General features: G+C 35.5%; 2 protein-coding genes across 3 annotated transcripts; one reads left to right on the top strand and one right to left on the bottom strand.

Moving 5' to 3' along the window:
- The first annotated feature begins 967 nt into the window (after positions 1–967).
- On the top strand, positions 968–2,544 carry LHCB3 (light-harvesting chlorophyll B-binding protein 3). Its single transcript, XM_086421882.1, has 3 exons — positions 968–1,261; positions 1,361–1,522; positions 1,901–2,544. The coding sequence occupies exons 1-3, from the start codon at positions 1,124–1,126 to the stop codon at positions 2,408–2,410; spliced, it is 810 nt and encodes a 269-aa protein (XP_086278008.1). The 5' UTR covers positions 968–1,123; the 3' UTR covers positions 2,411–2,544.
- A 551-nt stretch (positions 2,545–3,095) lies between these two features.
- Positions 3,096–17,459, bottom strand: ATM2 (myosin 2). 2 transcript variants are annotated; one of them, XM_086421881.1, is made up of 25 exons: positions 17,403–17,459; positions 16,369–17,060; positions 15,611–15,712; positions 15,366–15,509; positions 15,140–15,290; positions 14,981–15,008; positions 14,638–14,803; positions 14,356–14,419; positions 14,196–14,209; positions 14,023–14,107; positions 12,377–12,480; positions 12,111–12,249; positions 10,900–11,018; positions 10,648–10,800; positions 10,470–10,559; positions 9,764–9,841; positions 9,325–9,483; positions 8,761–8,964; positions 7,784–7,989; positions 7,563–7,698; positions 6,741–6,870; positions 6,515–6,613; positions 6,326–6,441; positions 5,080–5,292; positions 3,096–4,025 (listed from the first exon to the last, which is right to left on the bottom strand). In XM_086421881.1, the coding sequence occupies exons 2-25, from the start codon at positions 16,852–16,854 to the stop codon at positions 3,543–3,545; spliced, it is 3,669 nt and encodes a 1,222-aa protein (XP_086278007.1). In that variant the 5' UTR covers positions 16,855–17,060; positions 17,403–17,459; the 3' UTR covers positions 3,096–3,542. The 2 variants fall into 2 exon arrangements, with proteins under 2 accessions (XP_086278007.1, XP_086278006.1); XM_086421880.1 differs by lacking the exon at positions 17,403–17,459 and having other exon boundaries at positions 16,369–17,396.
- Positions 17,460–21,589: the final 4,130 nt, after the last annotated feature.

A 21,589-nucleotide genomic window follows, 5' to 3' on the forward strand; every position in this document is an offset into this window, starting at 1 on the left:
GAATGGGCTGATTTTTGGTGATGATGATCTTCTCACCGTAGAGATCATTCTCACCAAAAATCAGCCCATTCCAAAACTTCTAGCCCCAGTTTACAAGTTGAAAAATCGTGGACCGTCCATTTTTTGTAAATCATTTTTGATGGGGTTAGAGGTTACCGAGGAGATCATCATCACCAAAAATCAGCCAATTCCAAAACCTCTAACCCATCTTTTGAAAAATGTTTTGCCAAAATGTTTGTTGCTGAACATTTCCCATATATATATATATATATACCATCTTATTATTAGGGCTTGTGGACAATTGTATATTATTAATGTGGGCTTTGATTAAAAATGATTTGTCTAACTTTTCTCTCAATAATGGATTTGTCGGTTCTACATGATTTTATTTACTAGTGATTTTGTTTTCTATGTTGTATTTTTTTTAATAAGATATAAATTTTATTTATTCATTAAAAGAAAATTAGGGATATTCAACTAGTCAATCCATCCAAATTCCTAACTAGGTCAAACCTAAGCTCAGCCCGATTTTAGAAGATAGTTTGGATTGAGCTCAGGTTAGTGAGCTCAAACCCCTGATGATCGGGTTGAGTTGAGCTCAAGTTGATAACTCTACCACTTGGGTTGAGCCTAGGTTTACCCTCCAACCCGTTGAAGTCCCAACCCTAGTTACCATACCATGAAGTCCCACGTAAAGATGAGTCAATGGCTGATATTTTATTTTTTTATGAATTACGACGTCATGCAAAAGTAGTAGGACCTAACATCTGGCATACAAGCATCCACACATGTATGAGATATATACTGAAAAATCTGTTCATGCCAAACATACTAACAAAGTTGAAATGTTGAACTATGGCCACAAAAAAGAAAAAGATAAAATATGGATAGAAGGATATGAGTTGGAGATGCTTTAAATCCTTAAAAGCCTTCTCATTGGTGGAATGAGAACCCAAAATCCCACTCACAACTTCACCTCTCAAATTCCTAACCACCCATTTTTCATTCTCACTTCCTACACATATAAACTTAACTTCCCTTCAACACATCTTCATTCCACAATTCTCACACCAACAATAATTACCAAACCTTCACACAACTCAGTCATCCAAAACTAGTAAAAATGGTGGCAACACTAATGGCTGCATCACCCAGTTCAAGAACTGTTCTTAGACCATCCCCATTTCTAGGCCAAAATCGGGTTTCGAACGCGAACTCGCTTAGAGATGTTGTTTCCATGGGGGCTCCAAAATTTAGTATGGTAAGCGACGAGAATTCGAGTTGTTTTAGCTCAATTTGAATTTATAGACTATATGGTTGATTCAATTTATCAACATTTTTTCTATGTAATTGTGATCAGGGGAACGATTTATGGTATGGGCCAGACCGAGTGAAGTACTTGGGACCCTTCTCTGCACAAACCCCATCGTACCTCACTGGGGAATTTCCTGGTGATTACGGATGGGACACTGCTGGATTGTCAGCAGACCCAGAGGCCTTTGAAAAGAACAGGGCTCTTGAGGTAATTCAAGTAACACTAGTGATCAATTATCAACTACATTCAAGACATATATCACAAGTTTTAAGTAACAATTGTTCTGGTCATTTGGGATTGAGAATAATTTGTTTCGTTAGACTTTCGAAACATAAAAATGTGAATTTTGTGATTGCTATTGTTGTGTAAATGTTTTGCATTCTCTAGGAATGTAAAACTTGAAAGAAAAAAGTGATTGTTCTTGATCTGATACGTGGACGTAAGCACACTGCCGAACCACGAAAATCCTTGTGTATTTATGCAAAATTTTGTGTCCTCTTTGTTTCATTTTTTTCACAACTATTACAATTATGATGATTATATGGACAATGATGAATACAACTTTTTTATGGGAAACAATTTTAGGTGATCCATGGACGGTGGGCAATGCTTGGGGCACTCGGATGCATTACCCCAGAAGTGCTCGCGAAATGGGTTAAGGTGGACTTCAAGGAACCAGTGTGGTTCAAAGCTGGAGCTCAGATCTTTTCCGAAGGCGGGCTTGACTACTTGGGCAACCCTAACCTTGTCCACGCCCAAAGCATCTTGGCAGTACTAGGCTTCCAAGTCATACTCATGGGTCTTGTTGAGGGCTTCCGCATCAACGGACTTCCAGGAGTAGGAGAGGGTAACAACCTCTACCCCGGCGGAACCTACTTCGACCCCTTAGGCCTTGCTGATGATCCTGTCACCTTTGCCGAGCTCAAGGTGAAGGAAATCAAGAATGGGCGGCTTGCCATGTTCTCAATGTTTGGTTTCTTTGTGCAAGCCATTGTCACAGGCAAAGGACCACTTGAAAACCTCTTGGACCACCTCGACAACCCTGTCGCTAACAATGCGTGGGTCTATGCCACCAAGTTTGTGCCCGGGTCTTAAATCGATCTCTCTTTCGATCCCATTTCTGTGAGAATGATTTAAAAAGAGAATTGTGTAGATTATCATAGCTAGTAGGATCTGAAGAGTGGATCTTATTTGTTGTATCAAATTATTTTAAGTACATCTTTCTAATATTCTTGGTGCTCGTAAGTGTTGTCATTAGCATCTAAAAACAACTAACAAGGATAAGTGCAAACAAGGGGGGTGTTTGGTTATAGATTTTAAGTTGCCTCGTCGAAAACAAATATGTATAATTCATGCAAACAAGGGGGTGATCCTGTTGCTACAACCGTAATAAAGATCAAGTCATCTTGAAATATCAATCTTCAGTATTTTTTTCTATTAAGTTGGGCTGGGTTTTCTCTCGAACGAAATGAGGCTCAGCAATTAGACATTACAATGCATCAAGGCTCAAACCAGTCCATGCCCTTATAAATACTTTCTCAACCCCAAGTGACAAGAACCTCTAATTTTACCATCTACAAGTCAATAAACCATGTCGTAAACTCATCCTTAAAGATCATAAACTCGTCAGTCGAATTCTTCATCAATATTACCAAGAATCAGATGCCTTCAATAGTTAACACAATGGTTTTTAAGAATAACTTACTATTACTCATGAAATTAGAACATACTCCCCATAATTCAATTCAACATCACAAACACTTCCAGTAATGCAAGGATGGGCACAGAAAATAACATTTTCCTTTCATATTCTCTGTTCCAAGTAGTATATAAATACTTACATCAATAACAACAAAATATTAAATATACATACAGATATCATAGTTGTTCGAGAAAAAGAAAAAAAAAATGTCTCAATGCCTCTTTAGCTATAGACAAGCATCCATTCCGCCCTCTTAAGTAACAAAAATGGTAGTTAGATATACTTCCTGAGTACCCATCCATCTTCCAACACCGGAGGATTCAGTCATAAACAACTGCATGGATACTAAACCAGTCAACAGTAAACCCTTACTATAATTCCACCTGGAATGATCTCTTTTTCTGGTCACGCCCACGCTTGAAGGAGAGTTTCAGCTTGGCTTTTGAATGCATTTATACACACCACCAGGCGGCGAGTCCAGGCTTGAACCCATCAAGATGCCAATAAATTTCAAGATTCGAAATTCTAAGACCTTTTTGTGCTCCTTTTTCCCCACCATGTCCTACGAGTCTTATCCGCTTCTGCATTCCCAAGCTTGTGAAGTGTTGCCTTTGTCTCCCGTAACCTGACTTTGTACTCTTTCTTCCAAGCCTCAAACCTAACCTTCAGCTTCCGGAACTCATTGTCAGGATTTATAGTGGAAGCCAACTGTCCTGATTTAACATTGACAAGAAACCCAGCATCGTCATCAAAGACCTGTTTGTGCTGCTCAAAGTCCTTTACAAGGTGACTGACTGCATTGAGACCGCCATTGGACACTCGTCCCGGTCCAGCATCAGAAGTGCGATTAGGTAATTTGACTGGTGTGTTCCCTCCAGGAGTGCAGGCCCCCACTGACATTGTATCCTCAGAATCATAATAGTGAAGCAATGGAGAAGCATCAGGCCTTCCAGGATGGCCCATGGTGTCATCCGCAGCAAGACTGCTCTTAGCTGCAGCGAGACTCATCTGCAATATTATTTCCACCATTGAACCCTTTAGTGATATAGGAGGTTCGATTAAACATTAAAACATAAATCTCTATTAAATTTCATTCAACATTCAAACATACCTTTGCTTAGCATGGAGGTTTGAGGTTTCAATTAAACCAAGATAAAAGTACAGGTTTTATGAAGATAAGCCAGGGAGATGGCATGGATTTGAAATTTACACAAAACTTGAAGTATCCAACATGGATACAACACCCATAAGTGAAGGGACCGATTAGTTGAACACCACCCATTATCTATTGTACTCCACCACTTAAAAATTCCCCCTTGCACTCCATTTATATGATTGTACTCCACAAAAAAAAAATTTAAAAAGTTGGACTCCTTTTTTCTTCTTTTTCAACCATTCCCACAAAAATTGTTTAGAAGTTCGTACATAAAAGACTTGGTCGATTTTTTATTAGGTTCCTCAAGGGAATCAAGACATGCTTCCATTAAAAAAAAAATTTAGCTTAATCATTTAATCAATAAATAATCAGAACAAACAGAACACAAGCAAAAGGAGGATGAACGAGCAGGTCATCCTAAAGAAGCATAACTTGAAGGTTATGAGATATTATCCAACAACAACAACACAAAGTATTATTTTTTAAGATTGGGTTGCAACCAGCCACCGGTGGTGTGAAATTCATTGGTCCCGCACCCTTGACATTGTTAAAGTCTAAAAAAAAAAAAAAACAATTGTATCATATATGTTTTCTGTGTAGTGCACAGAGAATTGCTAGCAGTGAATCCGTTATCTAAGGGAGCATCTTCAAACACTTATTTTCTTGCAGTTGTTTCTAGTAACTTCTCTCAAATAGATCTAACAATCACATCGGAAACTTTGATTTTCTTCTTTAAAAAAAAAAAAAAAGCAGAACTCATAACAACAAATACTGGATATTCACATATTTATCCAGTCAAACACAGAAAGTTGGTTAATCATTCCTGTGCATTATTTTCATCCAAGTGGCAACAAAGTTCAAATACTTGGGATAAGATAAACATAAAGTTAAGGCAGGCAAGCTCACCTGCAGAGATGTCATCTGTTTTTGCCACATCTCCTCCATAGATTTCATCTTTGCCTCATACTCTGACCACCTTGTCTCATACTCCTTAAGCTGCTGCTGCAACGCAGCATTTTCCTCTTCTTTTTGCCCTAGTGCTGCTTCCGCCTTCAGCACTCGTCTTTGAAGCTCTGCAAAATCTGAAGACCGAACTAGAACATGCTCCTGCTCCATTTCCTGCCAAAAATTACAAGTAATTTTTATTTTTTTATTTTTTTTTCAAAAAGAAGCTCGGTGTCAACATGGAAAACCAGAGTAGGTAATCTCTCCTATCCGTTCTCTCAAATTCTAAATGGTGCAAGCCATTGCAGCCCTCACACCCCCTTTGACATGAATTAGATTGGCATGTAAATTCTATACATTTTTATTTTTATTCTGAAAATATCAAAAAAATTAGGAAATGCACAAAAACAGTTGAAGTAGAACCCCAAATGCAAAAAAATAAAGAAGTCAACAACACAGGGAAAATGGAAACAAAATTGATATGCAGCATCTGAAACAAGAGCTCCAAATTTGTTTCTAAATTCGATGAGATTGTTTTCATCTCATTGCGTATATTGTTCTCTGTTTCTATATCCAGGCTAACAAGCAGTATTAGGTTTTATCATGATTCATAATATTTGGATATGAACTTGTATGCAGGAAACGAGGATAAGCAAGACTCAACAATTTGTAAGATTCGGGACATGGATATGAACACGGGTATCCTCCTTATTTCCTAGCACAGCTAAAAATATGGATACAAGATGAAAAACAATTTATACAGATACAATCAGGGGCAGATTTATAGTGGGGTCTCTTGCCCCCACAGGAATTTTCAAAGTCTACAAAGATTAATGAGCTATTGCAACAGATAATAGCGGCAGATAAAGAAATCCGCCGCTATTGCCCCCACAAAAAAATTCCACCTTAGTTGCCCCTACGTGAGTAAAATCCTGGCTCCATCCCAGGATATCATGAAACTAAAGTCAAAATGTGTTAGATTGCACTTTGATAGATATCAGACAGGAAAAAAATATTGAACTGACACATTTCGAGTAATTTCACTTGAAAGATTTGACCTAAGGTCCACAACTACTGCTGTGTACTTCAGCTGTACTTTTGACATTATGAACTCCAACAACTCAAATATTACAACTGTAGTTTGGGACAAATAGAAACATAATTACAAAATTTCTTCCATACTAACAAACATTCTAGACAAAAGTACCTTCAGTTCTAGAGGCTTCTCAAATGGCTGGCTGATAGTCTTTGTGCTGTCAAGATTTGTTTTTTCCAGATTGTGCACATTGTGAGAATGCCTTCTAACCAACCAACCACGGATTACTGCAGAAAGAAGAGGAAAATTTTATAAGATTATACAAAAGCAAGAAACTTGTACACAGAACAAAGAGTTTACCTGACTGCAAAAGTATGACTGCCTTCTGCTGACCATTAAGTGTTCTCCATCTCTTCACCAAAATTTTATACTCCTTTCTTGCCTTTTCACCACGGACAACTGCATGGGCATGTAACTTCAACTAGTTAGATGAGCAGATGACAAGAACCCGACATGGCCATATAATCAGCAGAAGGGAGTCTACTCAAACGGAAACCATACAGCTAGAATATGTAAATATGCTTACATGATTGCAGTGCAGTTATCCTTCTCTTCAGCTCGAGAAAACGGCGGCGAGATTGGTGACCCCGAACACATTTTTGAACATCGAGTATGCCTTGCAGCATTCTTTTTCTTGCATCTTCCAAGGCAGCAATCTACAAACCGTCAAACATATAGAAACATCAGGCAAACATGCTAAAAGGAATGGTAATTGATATGGGAACACTAAGAATATATTTGTTGTCTAGAATAAACAATACATGTTCACTCTATTTCAGGCAGAGATGTCAAAATTCAAAACTTCAGCAGAAGCAGGATATGCAGTCAGTTTTCCTATCCTCATTTAGTAGTAATATCAAATGCTGGCCACAGAAACATTGAAGTGCAGTATTCTCAATTTATTGGAGAATTTCCATAACAATTTATTCTCCAACAAATTCATAAAGATGCATGTTTCTTTATCAAAACGGAACAAAAAGAATAAAAGACAAAACAGTTACTGTTGGTTGTGTTGAAGCATTTTGAACACATGGGGAATCTATACAAAGGTTTGGCCATAGTATTTATCCTCGTACCTTGCTTCTTTATATGAAAAGTTTTAACCTCTATGAATATATTCAAAGATTTTAAGAAACCGGTAACAACTTTTTATTTAGGTAACAAGAAATTATTTTATGCTTTTAGAAAATTAGCACAAAAACAATATCATATCATGGTTTTTTATAAGATTTTGATGACATTGGTTGTGTTGACAAACAGTGAAAACACCCTTGGATCAAGGTTACTCCTCGAGGAAAACAAGAATTATTCTCAAAAAATACAATGTGTAATGATGGAGAGGAAATACCTGCCCTGTTCTGAAAAATAACTTTGTATAACCAACTTGATACATATCTGGATGGACATTGAACTTCTGAAGAATGGCAACTGATACACTTAATGAATCCTTTAATACAACATTCTCTAGAAGAAGAAACCAGTACCTGAAAAAATTATGAAACCACATGTGAGGACAACACTTAGTATTCCAAGTGGGAAAATGACAAGTTATTGGATTTCATCAAGTACCTCCGTGCAAACTGTTGATGAGTAATTCGAGTAGGATACCCAGATTTTGAGATCCTGACAACCTCCAAGACTCCACAGCATCTTAGCTGCTGCAGTACTAGATCCTTTTCAAACATACCAGGAAGCTGCTTATTGTTTGGCTTTATGCAACGAATGAAGTGGGGTGTGGTGTTTTCCAACCATTGCATCAGTCTGAACAGTTCACCCTATGAGCATATAAGAGAATTATTGAAAAGAAAGAAAAAATTGCCTAATGTGATGTGTCGATGAAAGACACGGTCAACAGCATATTAAAATGCTCAATAGCTTCTAATTAATTAATTTATTCCTATATAATAACATATTGAAACGCGTGAGATGGTTTTAAAATAAAGCACCATGCATGTAGACATAATCATTTTAGATAGGAAAGCCAACAGAAAACAGTGCTAGAAGTGTCACTTTCAAATGAAAGCAATAAGACGATTAGATATCAAAATTCAAATTGGACACGTAAAGACCCACTCATAAATGAACCCAGAAGAAAAAGCAGGTAACCAATGTTGGATCTTCGAAACCAAGTAAGAATACCGCCATACAACCTCACTTGGTCACTTAAAAATTCAGCGGCACAAAAATTGCATCTCAACTATTATATAATGTATGCAAATAGAGAAGACATGAAATATCTCAGCACGATTTTGGTTTTAATTATTTTTCAACCTCCAAACACAAGCATGGAACATTACTAGAACAAAAATCAATATATTTTATCAGGTTGGGTGTCAATGTATAGGACGGATGTGTGCTAATGCACACAAGGAATCCAAAAAAGTGTCAAATCATCAGCAGTTCAATTTCAGGGAAGAAGAAAATCGCATTAGGATGGGTATATTTTGCCAACTTGTCTCCTAAATAAGATTTAAGAAACAAGTATGAGATATTCAACGAACATTTTCACTCTTAAACCACAATAATTCATAAATAGGCATCTTTACCTTGAACTTTGACCCAACACCTTGTTTCTGGGAGTCAGCAGCACCTACCCACCATAACGGACTCACCGGTATCGGTGATGGATTAAGCAAGCTGGAGGCAAACAACTGAGGTAATCGGCAACTGCAGGAGGAGAGGAGCTGGATGGAATCAGAGTGCAAAGGATCTCTATTCCTCTCCAAGAAACCACTTGTATCATACAAAACCTAATAAAGCACCATAGATTAGTCATATGATAAAGCAAAACTCAGTTCAGAAAAGAGCTGAGAGAAATATTGTATACATTGAAATCATGTAAAAGATACATAAATAATAGCTGGAAAATGATATTTGAACAAATTAAAGATTGCTTTGCTAAAGTGTGATGCCATGTGTATGCCTCTGAGGCGCATGTACAATCCGGTGTAAACACAGAAAATTCTTAGAAAGTGGATTTTCCTTGTTATATAGTTTGAATTTATTCAGTTTTTAACACCGAATGTCCTCTGCAATTTTTTTATCAGTAGAGTCAACCAAAACACATGTTTGAAAACCTTTTAAAAAGCTGAGCTGTTACCCAAACTGACCTCTCCGGCATAATGAGACACACTGAAAGCCCCACCCCTTTCCCCTTTGAAGCAAGGATAAGTGTTCAAGTGTTGTTTAAGCTTATTGGCAAAGGTCAAATCAGTGGCTTTGGGAAAATTCGACTCCTCATCCAACAAAGAAAGTAGCCCTAAAGGTGTCTGCACATATTAGGGAAGTGAAAATCATCAGAGTATGACAAACCATAACATAATCTCACCACACAGTATGTAACAATAAAAAGAGAAACAATTGTTTAGAAAGGCATACAATTAATAATAAGTACTAAAACAGAAAAAGAATTAAAAAAAAAAGACTTCAGCATCAAGACACTCATATATTCCTCTTTATAAAAGCTCTCAAGAGATTTTCTAAAAAATGCTATAGATCACTAGCATCTAAACTGAGAATGAGAAGATGTAAAAGGTTAAAAAAACACACCTTCTCAAAGAGATTTAGACACTCTTGGTTGTCTTCAAAATCAACTTTTGTCCAATCAATCCCATCTTTGTTGTACTCCTGTCATATTTTCCAAGTGCAATTAGATATTACTACTTTAACAACCAGATTATGAAAAAACAAGTTCCAGAAAGTTGATGTACAAAAGCAGTGTGAGAAGGAAAGTTAATGTATGCAAGCTGTGAGAGGCCATATGAAAAAAAGGTTGGAGAGACATTAAACTGCAGCAAAGTAAATGACAGTGCAAAATTTCAATTATAGACAGTGGCAGCCAAATACTGCAGATGATAATTAATATGTATAACTGGCAATAAAAAACTAGATATTATCAAAATAAGTGTGCACTCATATTTTCCAAAACAAAAGGTGGTGTGCAGGTCGCAAGAAAACAGATCATAAGCGTTTCACTGGCTCATAGTAACAACAATTTGAAAAGTGAGAAAGTGGGAGAGATAGTGGAGATAAAATGGGGAAGAAAAGCATAGAACCTACGAAATAAGGATTTTCTATTTGCACCATCTTCGATAACGATCTGTTTAGTATATATGAAAATGTCTTTAGAAGGCTAATCACATAAATACATCATAGCTAAACAAGATCTTCAAAAGTTCCCTTGAATTCATACTATAAAATCCAGCATTGTGCATGTGCTGCAATTTTGATCCTACAATAGATACAGGATGCTCACCTCCTGCTCAAGTTTTAACAGATGTCGATTGGAATGTTGTTGCAGCCTCTCATTTGCATAGTTTATACAGAACTGTTCAAAGCTGTTCTTCTGGAAAAGGCACGAATGAAAGCATCAGAATCAAAATTGTATATCAATTAGAAAAATGCAAAATCACACACCAGTACAAGAGACAGGCCTGAAATGATTCAAACCCATAAATATCTAAGATACTTATGGATCTCCCTGTTTGCTGATTAGCTACTTCAAGTGACTTGTTTATTTGTTCAACGAGCCAGTCGAACAAGCTTGCATAGATGGATTTTGCCAATGCATCCCTTCTGTCAATAGCCTGGAGAAGATCAAACAACAATCACAGATATTTTACATGTATACACGAGATAAAGGAGGGGGGGGGGGGGGGGGGGACATGAATAAGTACTAATCAGACCTGGGGCAAAGTTAGCTTTTGGACAATATCATCATTGCCAGCTCGAATTCGATGAGTGGATAAAGCTAACATCAGATCCCGAACATTGCAACCCATCAACTTGGCAGCACTAGTTACAGCTGTTAAAAATTGGGTACAAGATTTAGTTAGAGCTGTATTGAAATCTTGATAAATCTCCCTTTTTCTGTTATCAACTATTTTATATAACCTATTGTATGCACACTTATTTTGTGTGTTAATGTGTATCCTCAGACGTTCACCATAAACACTTAAGGTAAATCAACTAAGACAAAATTTCAAAAATCTATTATCCCTTTGAAAATAGTTTACTTCCAAAAGAATTATATTTTACTTTCAAAAATTCATAAACATTCTGTATACTTATATTTTCTCAACTATTGTTTTTGTGTACAATAAGTAAACTTTGTTGAAGAAAAGAAACAGAATACAGGAGGTCGAGAAGACCGACCTAATGAAAACAGAAAGACACTACAAAAACAAGCCCAACCAGCTTACAAATGAATCTTGGAGCTATTAGAACATACATGTTCCCATCTAAATAAAAGTTCCTTGAAAAAAAATCCCTTAAACTTTGGAAAAATCTTTAGAAAAAGAAAGTAAGTCCTAATGAAGAGATAATGACATTGGAAATAGATTTCTCCTTCTTCATCAATAAAGTTTACTTATAATCTTAAAATAACAAATAATAGAAGTCCCCTTCCCCTGAAACACACAACCATTTCTCTCCTTCCATAAGGACCAAGAGACAATAAAAAGCATCATGCTACAAAGAATCATTTTCCTAACACCAATGCACAAGGATTGCCAACACTAAAACACTAAACAAAATGATTTAGAGAAAGGCCAAGATATTTGAAATAACGCCAGGAAATGTGAGCAAATAACCCTAAAGAACAAACAATGGATAACAATATAAATGACAATACTCCATGTTTGTGTTTGACATTGAAAAAATTGTGTAAGTTTACAATGCATTGTGCAATTTTATAGGCTTTCAGCTTCTAACAAAAATCCCGGAGAGGGAATAATTGCCATAGCTGTCATGGAACAATATTATGTGACACTAATTACAAGAGAGTCGGTGATTAAATAATCAAAGCTAGCAATGAAGCATATTCAAAAAATTAAATAAAAAATAAGCCATCACAAAAGAGAACTAGTTCAAAAACTGCCAGCATACAAAACAATACCTTCATCTGACACAACTTCTGCATGATTTTCATTGTCAACTACTTTAAAGGAAATGTTTCCCAGCCATAACACTGCAGAAAGCATAGAAAATGTATTCTCCTGATCTTCTTTGTTTATTTGAACAATATCTAAGGCTTCCTGGTCAGATGAAGAAAACAGAAAACCAGAAATGCAGTGTCATAAAACTAATAAGGCACAAAAGAACCATAAATAGGAGATCCCCACGGTGTGCAGTTAAGTGGTAACATCTTATTTTTCAAGTTACCATCAGCATCTGAAATTTCCGAGCATCATCAACAGCATCAATCGTCAAGCAACAACTCTGCTTTAGATAGTTATACTCTTCAGCCATTTTAAGGTTCAACCTCTCTGCCAAGTAGAACAAATATTAACTCTTAGTACACCAAATACATTCTGAATGACCCAATAAATAGATATGGTAGCTATTGAGGAAGCAAGATTAACAAGTAGCAACTATAAAATAATTCAGCTATTAACATCTTGCTTGCATCACCAACTATCATTCCATAAATTCCAGCAACATGGTGTTTAACAGTTTATAATATCTGTAATTTCGCCATCATTTAGCCCAAATATTTTAAATTTCATTAAAAGTTACACACATACATAAGTATCATTCTACATACATACAAAAGCTACCTCAATGTGCTGCTTCAGGAAACTATCCCTCACTCATGCTCCCACTTGGTGCAATTATAGGTTAGATATACAGATCAGGCTACTTTGGCATCTGTTCAAGACGTGATATGAAAATAAAGAATGTGTACTATGTGTCTTGCAGTATGCACTAATATTGCAATACTCTATCAAAAGATTAATATATACTCCTAAGTAAACTACAAGAACTATAGAGATGACCCACAAATAGAACACTTTAAACAATTCCTACCCTGTTTTGAAGATGGTGAACTTCAAATGTGTTGGTATACCAAATGAGCTAAAAGGCGAAACTAAGTCCTATATAGACATATACTGTCAATTCATTTGCAAAACCTGTCTAATTTAAACAAGAAAGTCCAACTCCTAGTTACCAATAATACGAGGAACTCAATACAAGACAGGTAAAGAGGCAACATAAGGCTATCACCCTGAAAAACATCTGTACACTAGGGTTCGTAGGAATATAGCATATTTAGAGAAGTTCCATAAGTCATACACTTAAAAATGGAAAATATCTTTGTTGAAAAAACTGGATATATTGGTTTTAATGTAAACTGTGAACCTGATAGAAGGTTCCAGAGGATCGAGATATGCAACCATTTAGGAGAAACTAAAAATGATGGTATGCGTGGATGTTTCATGCACTTTCATTCAAAGGAAATCACATTATAGGGGATGGAAAGTATCAAGCTTCCCTGCCTTTGTGAACTTGACACACTGTGAGGTCTGTCACGCTCCATATCCGAATAAGGGCATCACAGAAATGAACATATAACACAATGATATCATATAGTTTAGTTCTGATGCCAGTGTACACAGAAATAAACCCCATTTCTTTAGGTTGATTCTGGGTCCTATTAGTTTAGGTTCCGGGCATAAAACAGGTACTCTCCAAACCAGGATTATCGGCATTAGGTCCTGCCAGATACAGATCACACTGAAGAGTTCTCATTTGCCTAAAAACAACCTAATTAGATCACTCTGATCCCCATCAAATATAAAAAACGAGCCAGAAAAAGTCCATTACTTGGATGATCAGGATAATTCAATTAGGTTAACTGTTGACCTAGAAAATCAGCTTGATGCAACTAATCAAATGGCAGATCCTTATCCATCTGATGTGTCACATGTGAAGCAGAGGCAAGGTAATGGCTCACAGCTCCTATCATAACATGCATAACTTCTAAAATTTAACAACAGACATAGGTGTAATAAGAATGGGATAGTAACCTTTAAGAAAAGATGGAGCACCAGCACAAAGTTGATAAAAGATATGGTACGATCTTTCTCTCGTATCTAGCTGAACCACTCTTGACTGCTCAAAACAGACATGGCATTGTTCAAAATTAATCCGAGATATTAAGGAGAAAATCCAAACCAAATTTCAAACAGGGTGTGAATACCTTCTCAAGCAGAACTATTCCACCACATTCATTGGAAGTTAAAATATCATGCCATACACAGTAGAAGTAAATCGAGTCAGTTATTATGATAAAAATGAGCATCCAGGGTCCTTTGTTGTGTCGCAAAAAATCTGATAATTAACAGTAAAAATATACTTACAGGTTTGAATCTTTGCACCATAAATTTTCCCAGTTGTGCTAAAATGAATTTCAATCAACTTTCCCTGTACCACATCAGGGGAATATGTAAGTTAAACTGTGAACCTTTTTTGCTAAGCCGTTAGTTGTTTTACATGGGGGAAATAAAAAAGCAAGTACTGTCAAGAAACCAAAATATCAAAATGTGAAAATTGTATTGGATTTGAAATAAGAATGCGTTCCAAAATTTAAAAAACAATAACCCTGAGAAAATTTTCCATCATGAAGAGGATCAAAAACTCACGAATCGACTAGAGTTGTCATTCCTGGACGTTTTCGCATTCCCGAATGCTTCCAGTATACAATTTGTCTGAAGGATTTTGCCCTCTATCCCACTGCCACCCCCAAATGCAGCCAAGTATTGCATCGCAATCTTTGCTGTTTCAGTTTTCCCAGCTCCACTCTCCCCACTGTGGTAGAATGTTGAATATGATAACCAAGACCGCACACACTATTTTACACATAATCTCTCCAGGTATGGATAAACAACAACGATGGGGGGAAGGGGGGAGGGGGGAACTAGGGAGCTTGGCAAGAAAAAAGAAATACTCTCAAAGAACAATAGGGTGCAGATACTTCCAACTTACCTAATTATGATGGATTGGTTTGTTTTGTCTGCAGAATCCACAAAATAGGGAAAGAAAAAAAGCATAAAAACTTCAGAAACAAGTCATGCACTCCTTAATAAACAACAGGTAGTCCACCAAAGAATCAAATTCTCTCCAAATATGTATGGTTATGTTCACCTCTCATCATCTCACTGAAGGCAGCGTCTGCTATAGCAAAAACGTGAGGATGGTCCGTAAGTTTCTGTCTATAAGCTATGAGGAACTCGTTTCCATAAATTGGGATATCTTTAAAGGGATTGATTGCAACCAAAACAGGCCCAGCTTTAGTCTATAGAAATATAAACAAGAATCAGTAATAGGAGTGAGGCTGTGGAAAAGAATTTTGATTGTAGATCAGACTTACATAAATCCTATCATGACAATATCTGTATTGGAGATTGTGAAGAACGGATGGCTCATTCAAGTAACTTAGCTGTATAAGATCATCTACGCCTTCAAGTACATCTGGGTTTCCAGGCAAGAGATTCCCTGTAGGCACTGTCACAACCTGAAGAAATAACATAACACAAGTGAATGAAAACACCACTAGCTTAAGTTTTTGAAATTGGTTAAGTGTAACTTAGACAATATAAAAAGAAGTAAACCCACACTGCCATCTGAAAGCAAAACTAGAGCATCCTCCTCAGAAGTTGATTGTATCTTTCCAAACTCCCACTGACCATTTGAGAGCTGACACCAAACCCGAAGTTCCTGAAATAGAGCACTCTTGAGTTTATTTATGCATACCAAATGGGGCCACCTTAAGGAATAAGAAAGAAATCACACACACAGATGAAAAATCACAGCTTTACATATTCAACATGAAACCAAACAGTGAGTATGGACCCAAAATGAACCATACTCATCTCGTCATTAGATTAGAATCCTTTCACAGTTGGGTTTAAATGCCTTTTGCTTGGCTAACATTATGAAGCTCTGCCTGAACCCCAGATATATCAGGGCTTAGTTTACACAAACGGAGCTACAATAACAAGAAAACCTTCCAACGGAAGACAAACCAAAGTATAAACAGCCTTTCAAGGTTTGGCAACACAAAATGGTAGCCAATGTAGAACTTGAGAGGAATATCCTTCACGAATCTAGCATCCAAACCTAAAATGCATTGGCTAATCTATAATTTGTGTCTTCTAACAGCCAAGTGACCTACCCATTACTCATCATGGTCACATTTTTGAAGATCAAGTACGATTATATCAATTATCATGGAAATCTATTTCAAGGACTTGGTTTCTGCATAAACTATGAACAGCTGATATAGTATAGAAGATTAAAACTAAAGTAAATTTATATAGCATCAAACAGAGTTTCAAAATATTTAAATTTATTAGAAGGGCAGCATAATGTACCGTCTTTGGAAAATAGTTGGCATTGTCATCGTAATTAGACTTGATAAATGGTGGCAAGTGCGACGATGGAACCATAAGATCTAAATCTCTATTTTCTTCCAATCTCACGTCGTAATTTTCCTTTTCTGCCTTCCTACTATAGGGAGACTCAACTAGAGAAACAACCTCCACCCTCGACATCTTTCTGCTCCCAACACTTTTGAAACCTGATTCTTTATCTTCAATCTTAGTAGAACTCCAATCCCTCTTCTTCCCTTCCTTCTCTTTTGAATCATTCGACGAGTCCTCCAAGGTGGTGGTGGCGTCTCCAATTTTAAAGTTAACGGGTAGTGATCTTCTCGCCGAGGGCAGCCGAGCCTTCGAAGTCGGACGAGCAGGCAATGCTGGTGGTATGTCCTTCGGCTTCTCATCTCTTTGTCTAATGGACTCCAGCAGTTCCTCCAACGAACTACGAGTAGTAGTCGAAGGCAACATGGCCGACAACATGATTCGAAACCCTAATTCAGATCCCCTACTAAAAAAAATTCCTCCTTTTCCTCTTCACAGGCCAAGAATCAAAACTCAAATCTCAAATCTCAAATTTCCATACTCGGTCTTCAAATCCTTGTAACCTTCAATCAGAAACCCTAATTTATCTCAAACAGAGTTCACTAGTATGCATAGTTTGCTTTCGAATTCCCACACTAATATTCCTGAAAAATTAACAAAAAAATTTAGGGGAAAAAAACTGAAATCATCATTGACTGAATATCGAGGAAGGTTAAGAATCTAGAGCTTCGAAGAAGAATTAATGACTGAAACAGAGCTGAAATTGTAAGATTTCTCGTCCGCCATTAAAGCTTTAAAAAAAAAAGTTGTCGCTTTGGCGTTCCCATTAAAAGAAACAAAAGCTCTGCTTCGAAGCAATCTTTGCGTTTGCTTTATCAGAAATTCAAATTTTCCAAATCGGCCCCAGTGTTCTAAGTTCTAACCGTAAAAATACAGATCTGAAATGGGCAAAAAAGAAATTCAAAAAAAATAAAAACTGCCCAAACCTGATATCCAACAAATGACTGTGGAGGGAAAATATTAATTGGGTCCTATATTTGGAAAAAATTATCATCAAATAGACAATATTTGAATATTTTCTAATGCCCCTCTTTAACCTTATCCGTGTTGTTTTTGTTGAGATGACAAATTTATTCCTACCCCTCAACGTTTATGAGAATATCTGAGATACTCCTTCATCTTTTGAAACTGATGACATGTCCCCCTTTCAACTTAGTCTTCTCGTATAGACTAATTGAAAATGGTCATAATGCCCTTATCTTCAACTTTTAATTTTTCTTTTCAAAATCAGTCATGCTCAACCAGGTAAAATATTTACCAAAATATGCGTTGAAAATTTTCTAAAATAATAGCATTTTCATTTTAATTCTGAAAATTGTAAATTATCATTTTTGAAATTAAAACATTTTAGTTAAAATAGGAACAAAAAATTTGTAATCGTTTACTTACATTAAAGTGGGGGAAATATATATTATTAAAAAAGAATACCGCCACCCCCCCCCCCCCCCTAACCAAACTATGTTTATCCCCACTACTATTTAGAGAATTTTTCAATTTTTTCTACCCTTTTGGGAATTTCTCCAAAATTTTAACCCTAACCTTTAACCTTAGCATTTCTATCTAATTCAACTGTCAAAAACTACCGAAAATGTTTTAGGAAGTGAAAAGTAATGAATTTTGTTGGTAGTAAAATCAAAACATTTCTAGAGTTAAAGCTAGATTGAAAGTGTTGGATTGAAGATAATGTTAAATGGATTAAAAGAAATTCACGTTAGAAACCTAAGAACTTGAAACTGACAAATTTGAAGAGTGATTAATAATTTTTTAAGTTAAGGAAAATACTTTACTGCCTACGTTGAATATTGAGTTGACCTGACAATGCATAGAGAATTGTTGATTTTTTAACTTGTATCTCGACGAAATAAATCTATGATTATCTGTGCACTATCAGGTCAACTCAGTGTCGGACCCAATGTCCAATGCAGGGAAGTGTAGCACGACTCTTTAGGTAAAGGTTTAAAATAAAGGCATTTAGATCATTTAACATTAGTCTACAAGAGAAGACTACAGTCAAGGGCAATGTCAAAAGTTTGAAAATACAGGGGTATCATAAATATTAGATAAAACATGGAGGGGTATATCTAAATCACCCATAAATCTGCGGAGAAATGTTAGGGCTTTAAGGTGCGGTTGTTGCATGCATGCGTGCAAGTTGCAAGACTGTGAAAACAAAAAGAAAAGCACCTGAGAATTAATCATGAATATGCGTGACATGTAGGGTCCATGATGACTAGACCAAATGATAGGACATCAAGAATAAATGGGTGGATATGTCAAGAGTTTGGTAATTGTTGGGGCCCAAGGCTTGGCTTTAATAATTTTTTTAAATTTTATAGGCCTAGCCTCACTTGATTGGTTCACATAATTTGAATTCGGGCTTGGGTTGGCCCTAACTAGACATTTCTCATATGTGAAATTAATTTAATGGGAGTGCATGTGCTCAAGTGATGGTGGTGTTTATTTTTTTAATGAATATAACTAAGGAAATGGATGCACGATGAACAAATTGATTAAGTGATGGTGTTGCACTTTTTATTTTTTTTTTATAATATAATAAGTGTTTTTGAAGAACTTTTTATGGTAGAATAAAAGTTTTGAATAATATTTAAGGAACCGTAGTAATAAAGTTTGGATTCGGTAATTATTTGATGAGACTTCAGTTTGGTTAATTTGGACAAATTCGAGAAAGTTTCGTAAAATAATTGAGAAAATTTTGAAGATTATACAAAATTTCTTGTTGGGTAACTAACCAAAACCCATTATCTTCAACTGCTCTAGAAATTTTTTCTTCTTCTTAATGCTTGAATGTTGAAAGAAAAAATTAAAGGTGGAGGTTAAAATGTTACCATATTCCTTGACTAATCAAGGAATTGTCGATTAATTCGTCGATTTCTTGATTTAATCGGCTAATCCCTGATTAGAAGAATTTTACAAAAAAAAAATATATATATTCTTTGAGTTCAAATCTCAAAGTTCATTGTAGAACACATTTTTCCAAAAATATTTTATATTATTTATGTCGAAGTCCACTCTTTCATGATATTGTTCTGTTACATTTATTTTATAATTGAGGGTCGTCCCATAAATGTGTCGTCAAGTGAACAACTTGGCCTTGAGTAGTGCAAACAAGAGACCCCTTCGGCCTACATCATCAAAAATAGAGTCAAGATCCCATACGGTGTCTTGTTTCTATAGATACAAACAACGTATACGTGACACAATTTAATTAGAAAATAAATACATTGGGCTGCGTGAACGACTTACTTAGATAGTCAAAGTATTTTAAACACCAACTAAAGCATGCCACGTAGACTCCATATTGGATTGTTGAGTCTCAAAAATACTATAACTGCCTTGTATGGTACACAACCCAATAATGTTATCAAAGACAATATTGGAGACAAGCAAGGGAGCAATTATTAAAAATGTACAAAATAAGCTAAATAACAATATTTGTACGCATCATTATCAGTAAGTGAAAAATAAGTTTCTACAGATATTATAAAAAAGTACAAATAATTATTTGGGTAATTTTGACACGCCCCCTATGTTTTGACAAATATTAAAGATAACCCCTTACATTTTCAATAAGTTGACATTTGACTTCCTTAGATACAAAGATAAAGAGTAGAGTTAAATGAGAGATTTAACTTACTTTGAAAATGACAAAAATACGCTATAATCTTCATTTTATGGCCAAATATCTCTGCAAGATACCAATCTTGAGAAACCGAAATTACACTTTTTCAATTCCGAAGTTACTAAAGTGATCATTTATACAAAAAAATTGCTATTGACACCCCAACTTTTAGTTATTACACACCAATTTCTTAAATTATTTATCACACCCCAATGAAAAATTAAAATACATTCTTCAAACATTACAAAGGTTTGACTCAAATTATAATTTCAACATTACAAAAAATTTTAATACTCATTCAAACAATTCTAGTCATTGCCTACAATTATGATTCGGCTTATATAAAATCCTAGACACAAAAAATTTAAATCTAGAAAAAAATTCTGAGAATTTCTATTGGCACACCAACTTTTACTTATTTTCAATCATACACTAATATTATTTATTTTAAATTGGGTGTAATAAGTAAATGTTGGGGTGCCAATAACAACTCTCTTATACAATGTTGTACCAGTATCACCTATGGAAAGAACTATCTAAACATTAAGTTATATAAAATATGTAAATATATTATACCTATAACAGTATATTTAAATTAATAAAATAATAGATATTAAATTAGGATTACACTGTCAAGATCCATTTTTTTCCCTCAAAAAATTCAGGAGTTTTGAATTCAATTTTGATTAAGTAGAAATATAAATTGAGTTAATTTTGACTAGAAGGTATTTTTGTCATTTCAAAAGTAAGTTAAAACTCTCATTAATTCCACCGTTTGTCTTTATACGCGTAAGGAAGCCAAATGGTGTATGTCAACTTATTGAAAATATAGGGGCAATCTCTATTATTATTTAAACATAGGGGGTATGTCAAAATTATCTTTATATTTGAATAAAAAATAAACATTTGATAGTGTTGGAAAAAACATATTGAGAACTTTTCAAAGTTGCCATCTTTATGACAAAACAACTTGTAGATTAATTGTTAGAGCAACTCCAACTTGCTACCTATATACATGTCTATTTTAGTGGTTATGGGTATCCATGCATTCCAACTGTGCTACTCATAAATTGTTTGATAATTTTTTAATTTAATTCAGATTTAAATTTTTTTTGAAAATTGACTTATTTTCAACATAACTGTCTGAATATTTTCCTTCTAAAAAAAAACGAGTAACAAAGGGGGAGAAGCTACTTTAGGTATCGAAATATCAAGACTCAAAAAATGGTGAGGGTTGGGTATTGCATTGGAGATGCTATTTTTGAATTCCACTACCCAAAGTAGTAGTTGGGAGAGGATGGGTACTGTGTTGGAGTTGCTCTACCAACACTTTGACAAATTCATATAAAAATCACTCATTTTTAAGTGACAGAAATCGATGAAGTGATTAAGGTCTTTATTCACATGACTTGGAAGGTTCATTAAGGTGGATTTCTACTCCTACTTCAGCTAATCAAGGAGACCTTCCATGGG

The sequence above is a fragment of the Akebia trifoliata genome, chromosome 13 (genome assembly GCF_017979445.1).
Source record: "Akebia trifoliata isolate Shusen 1 chromosome 13, ASM1797944v1, whole genome shotgun sequence".
Classification (NCBI taxonomy): Eukaryota; Viridiplantae; Streptophyta; class Magnoliopsida; order Ranunculales; family Lardizabalaceae; genus Akebia; species Akebia trifoliata.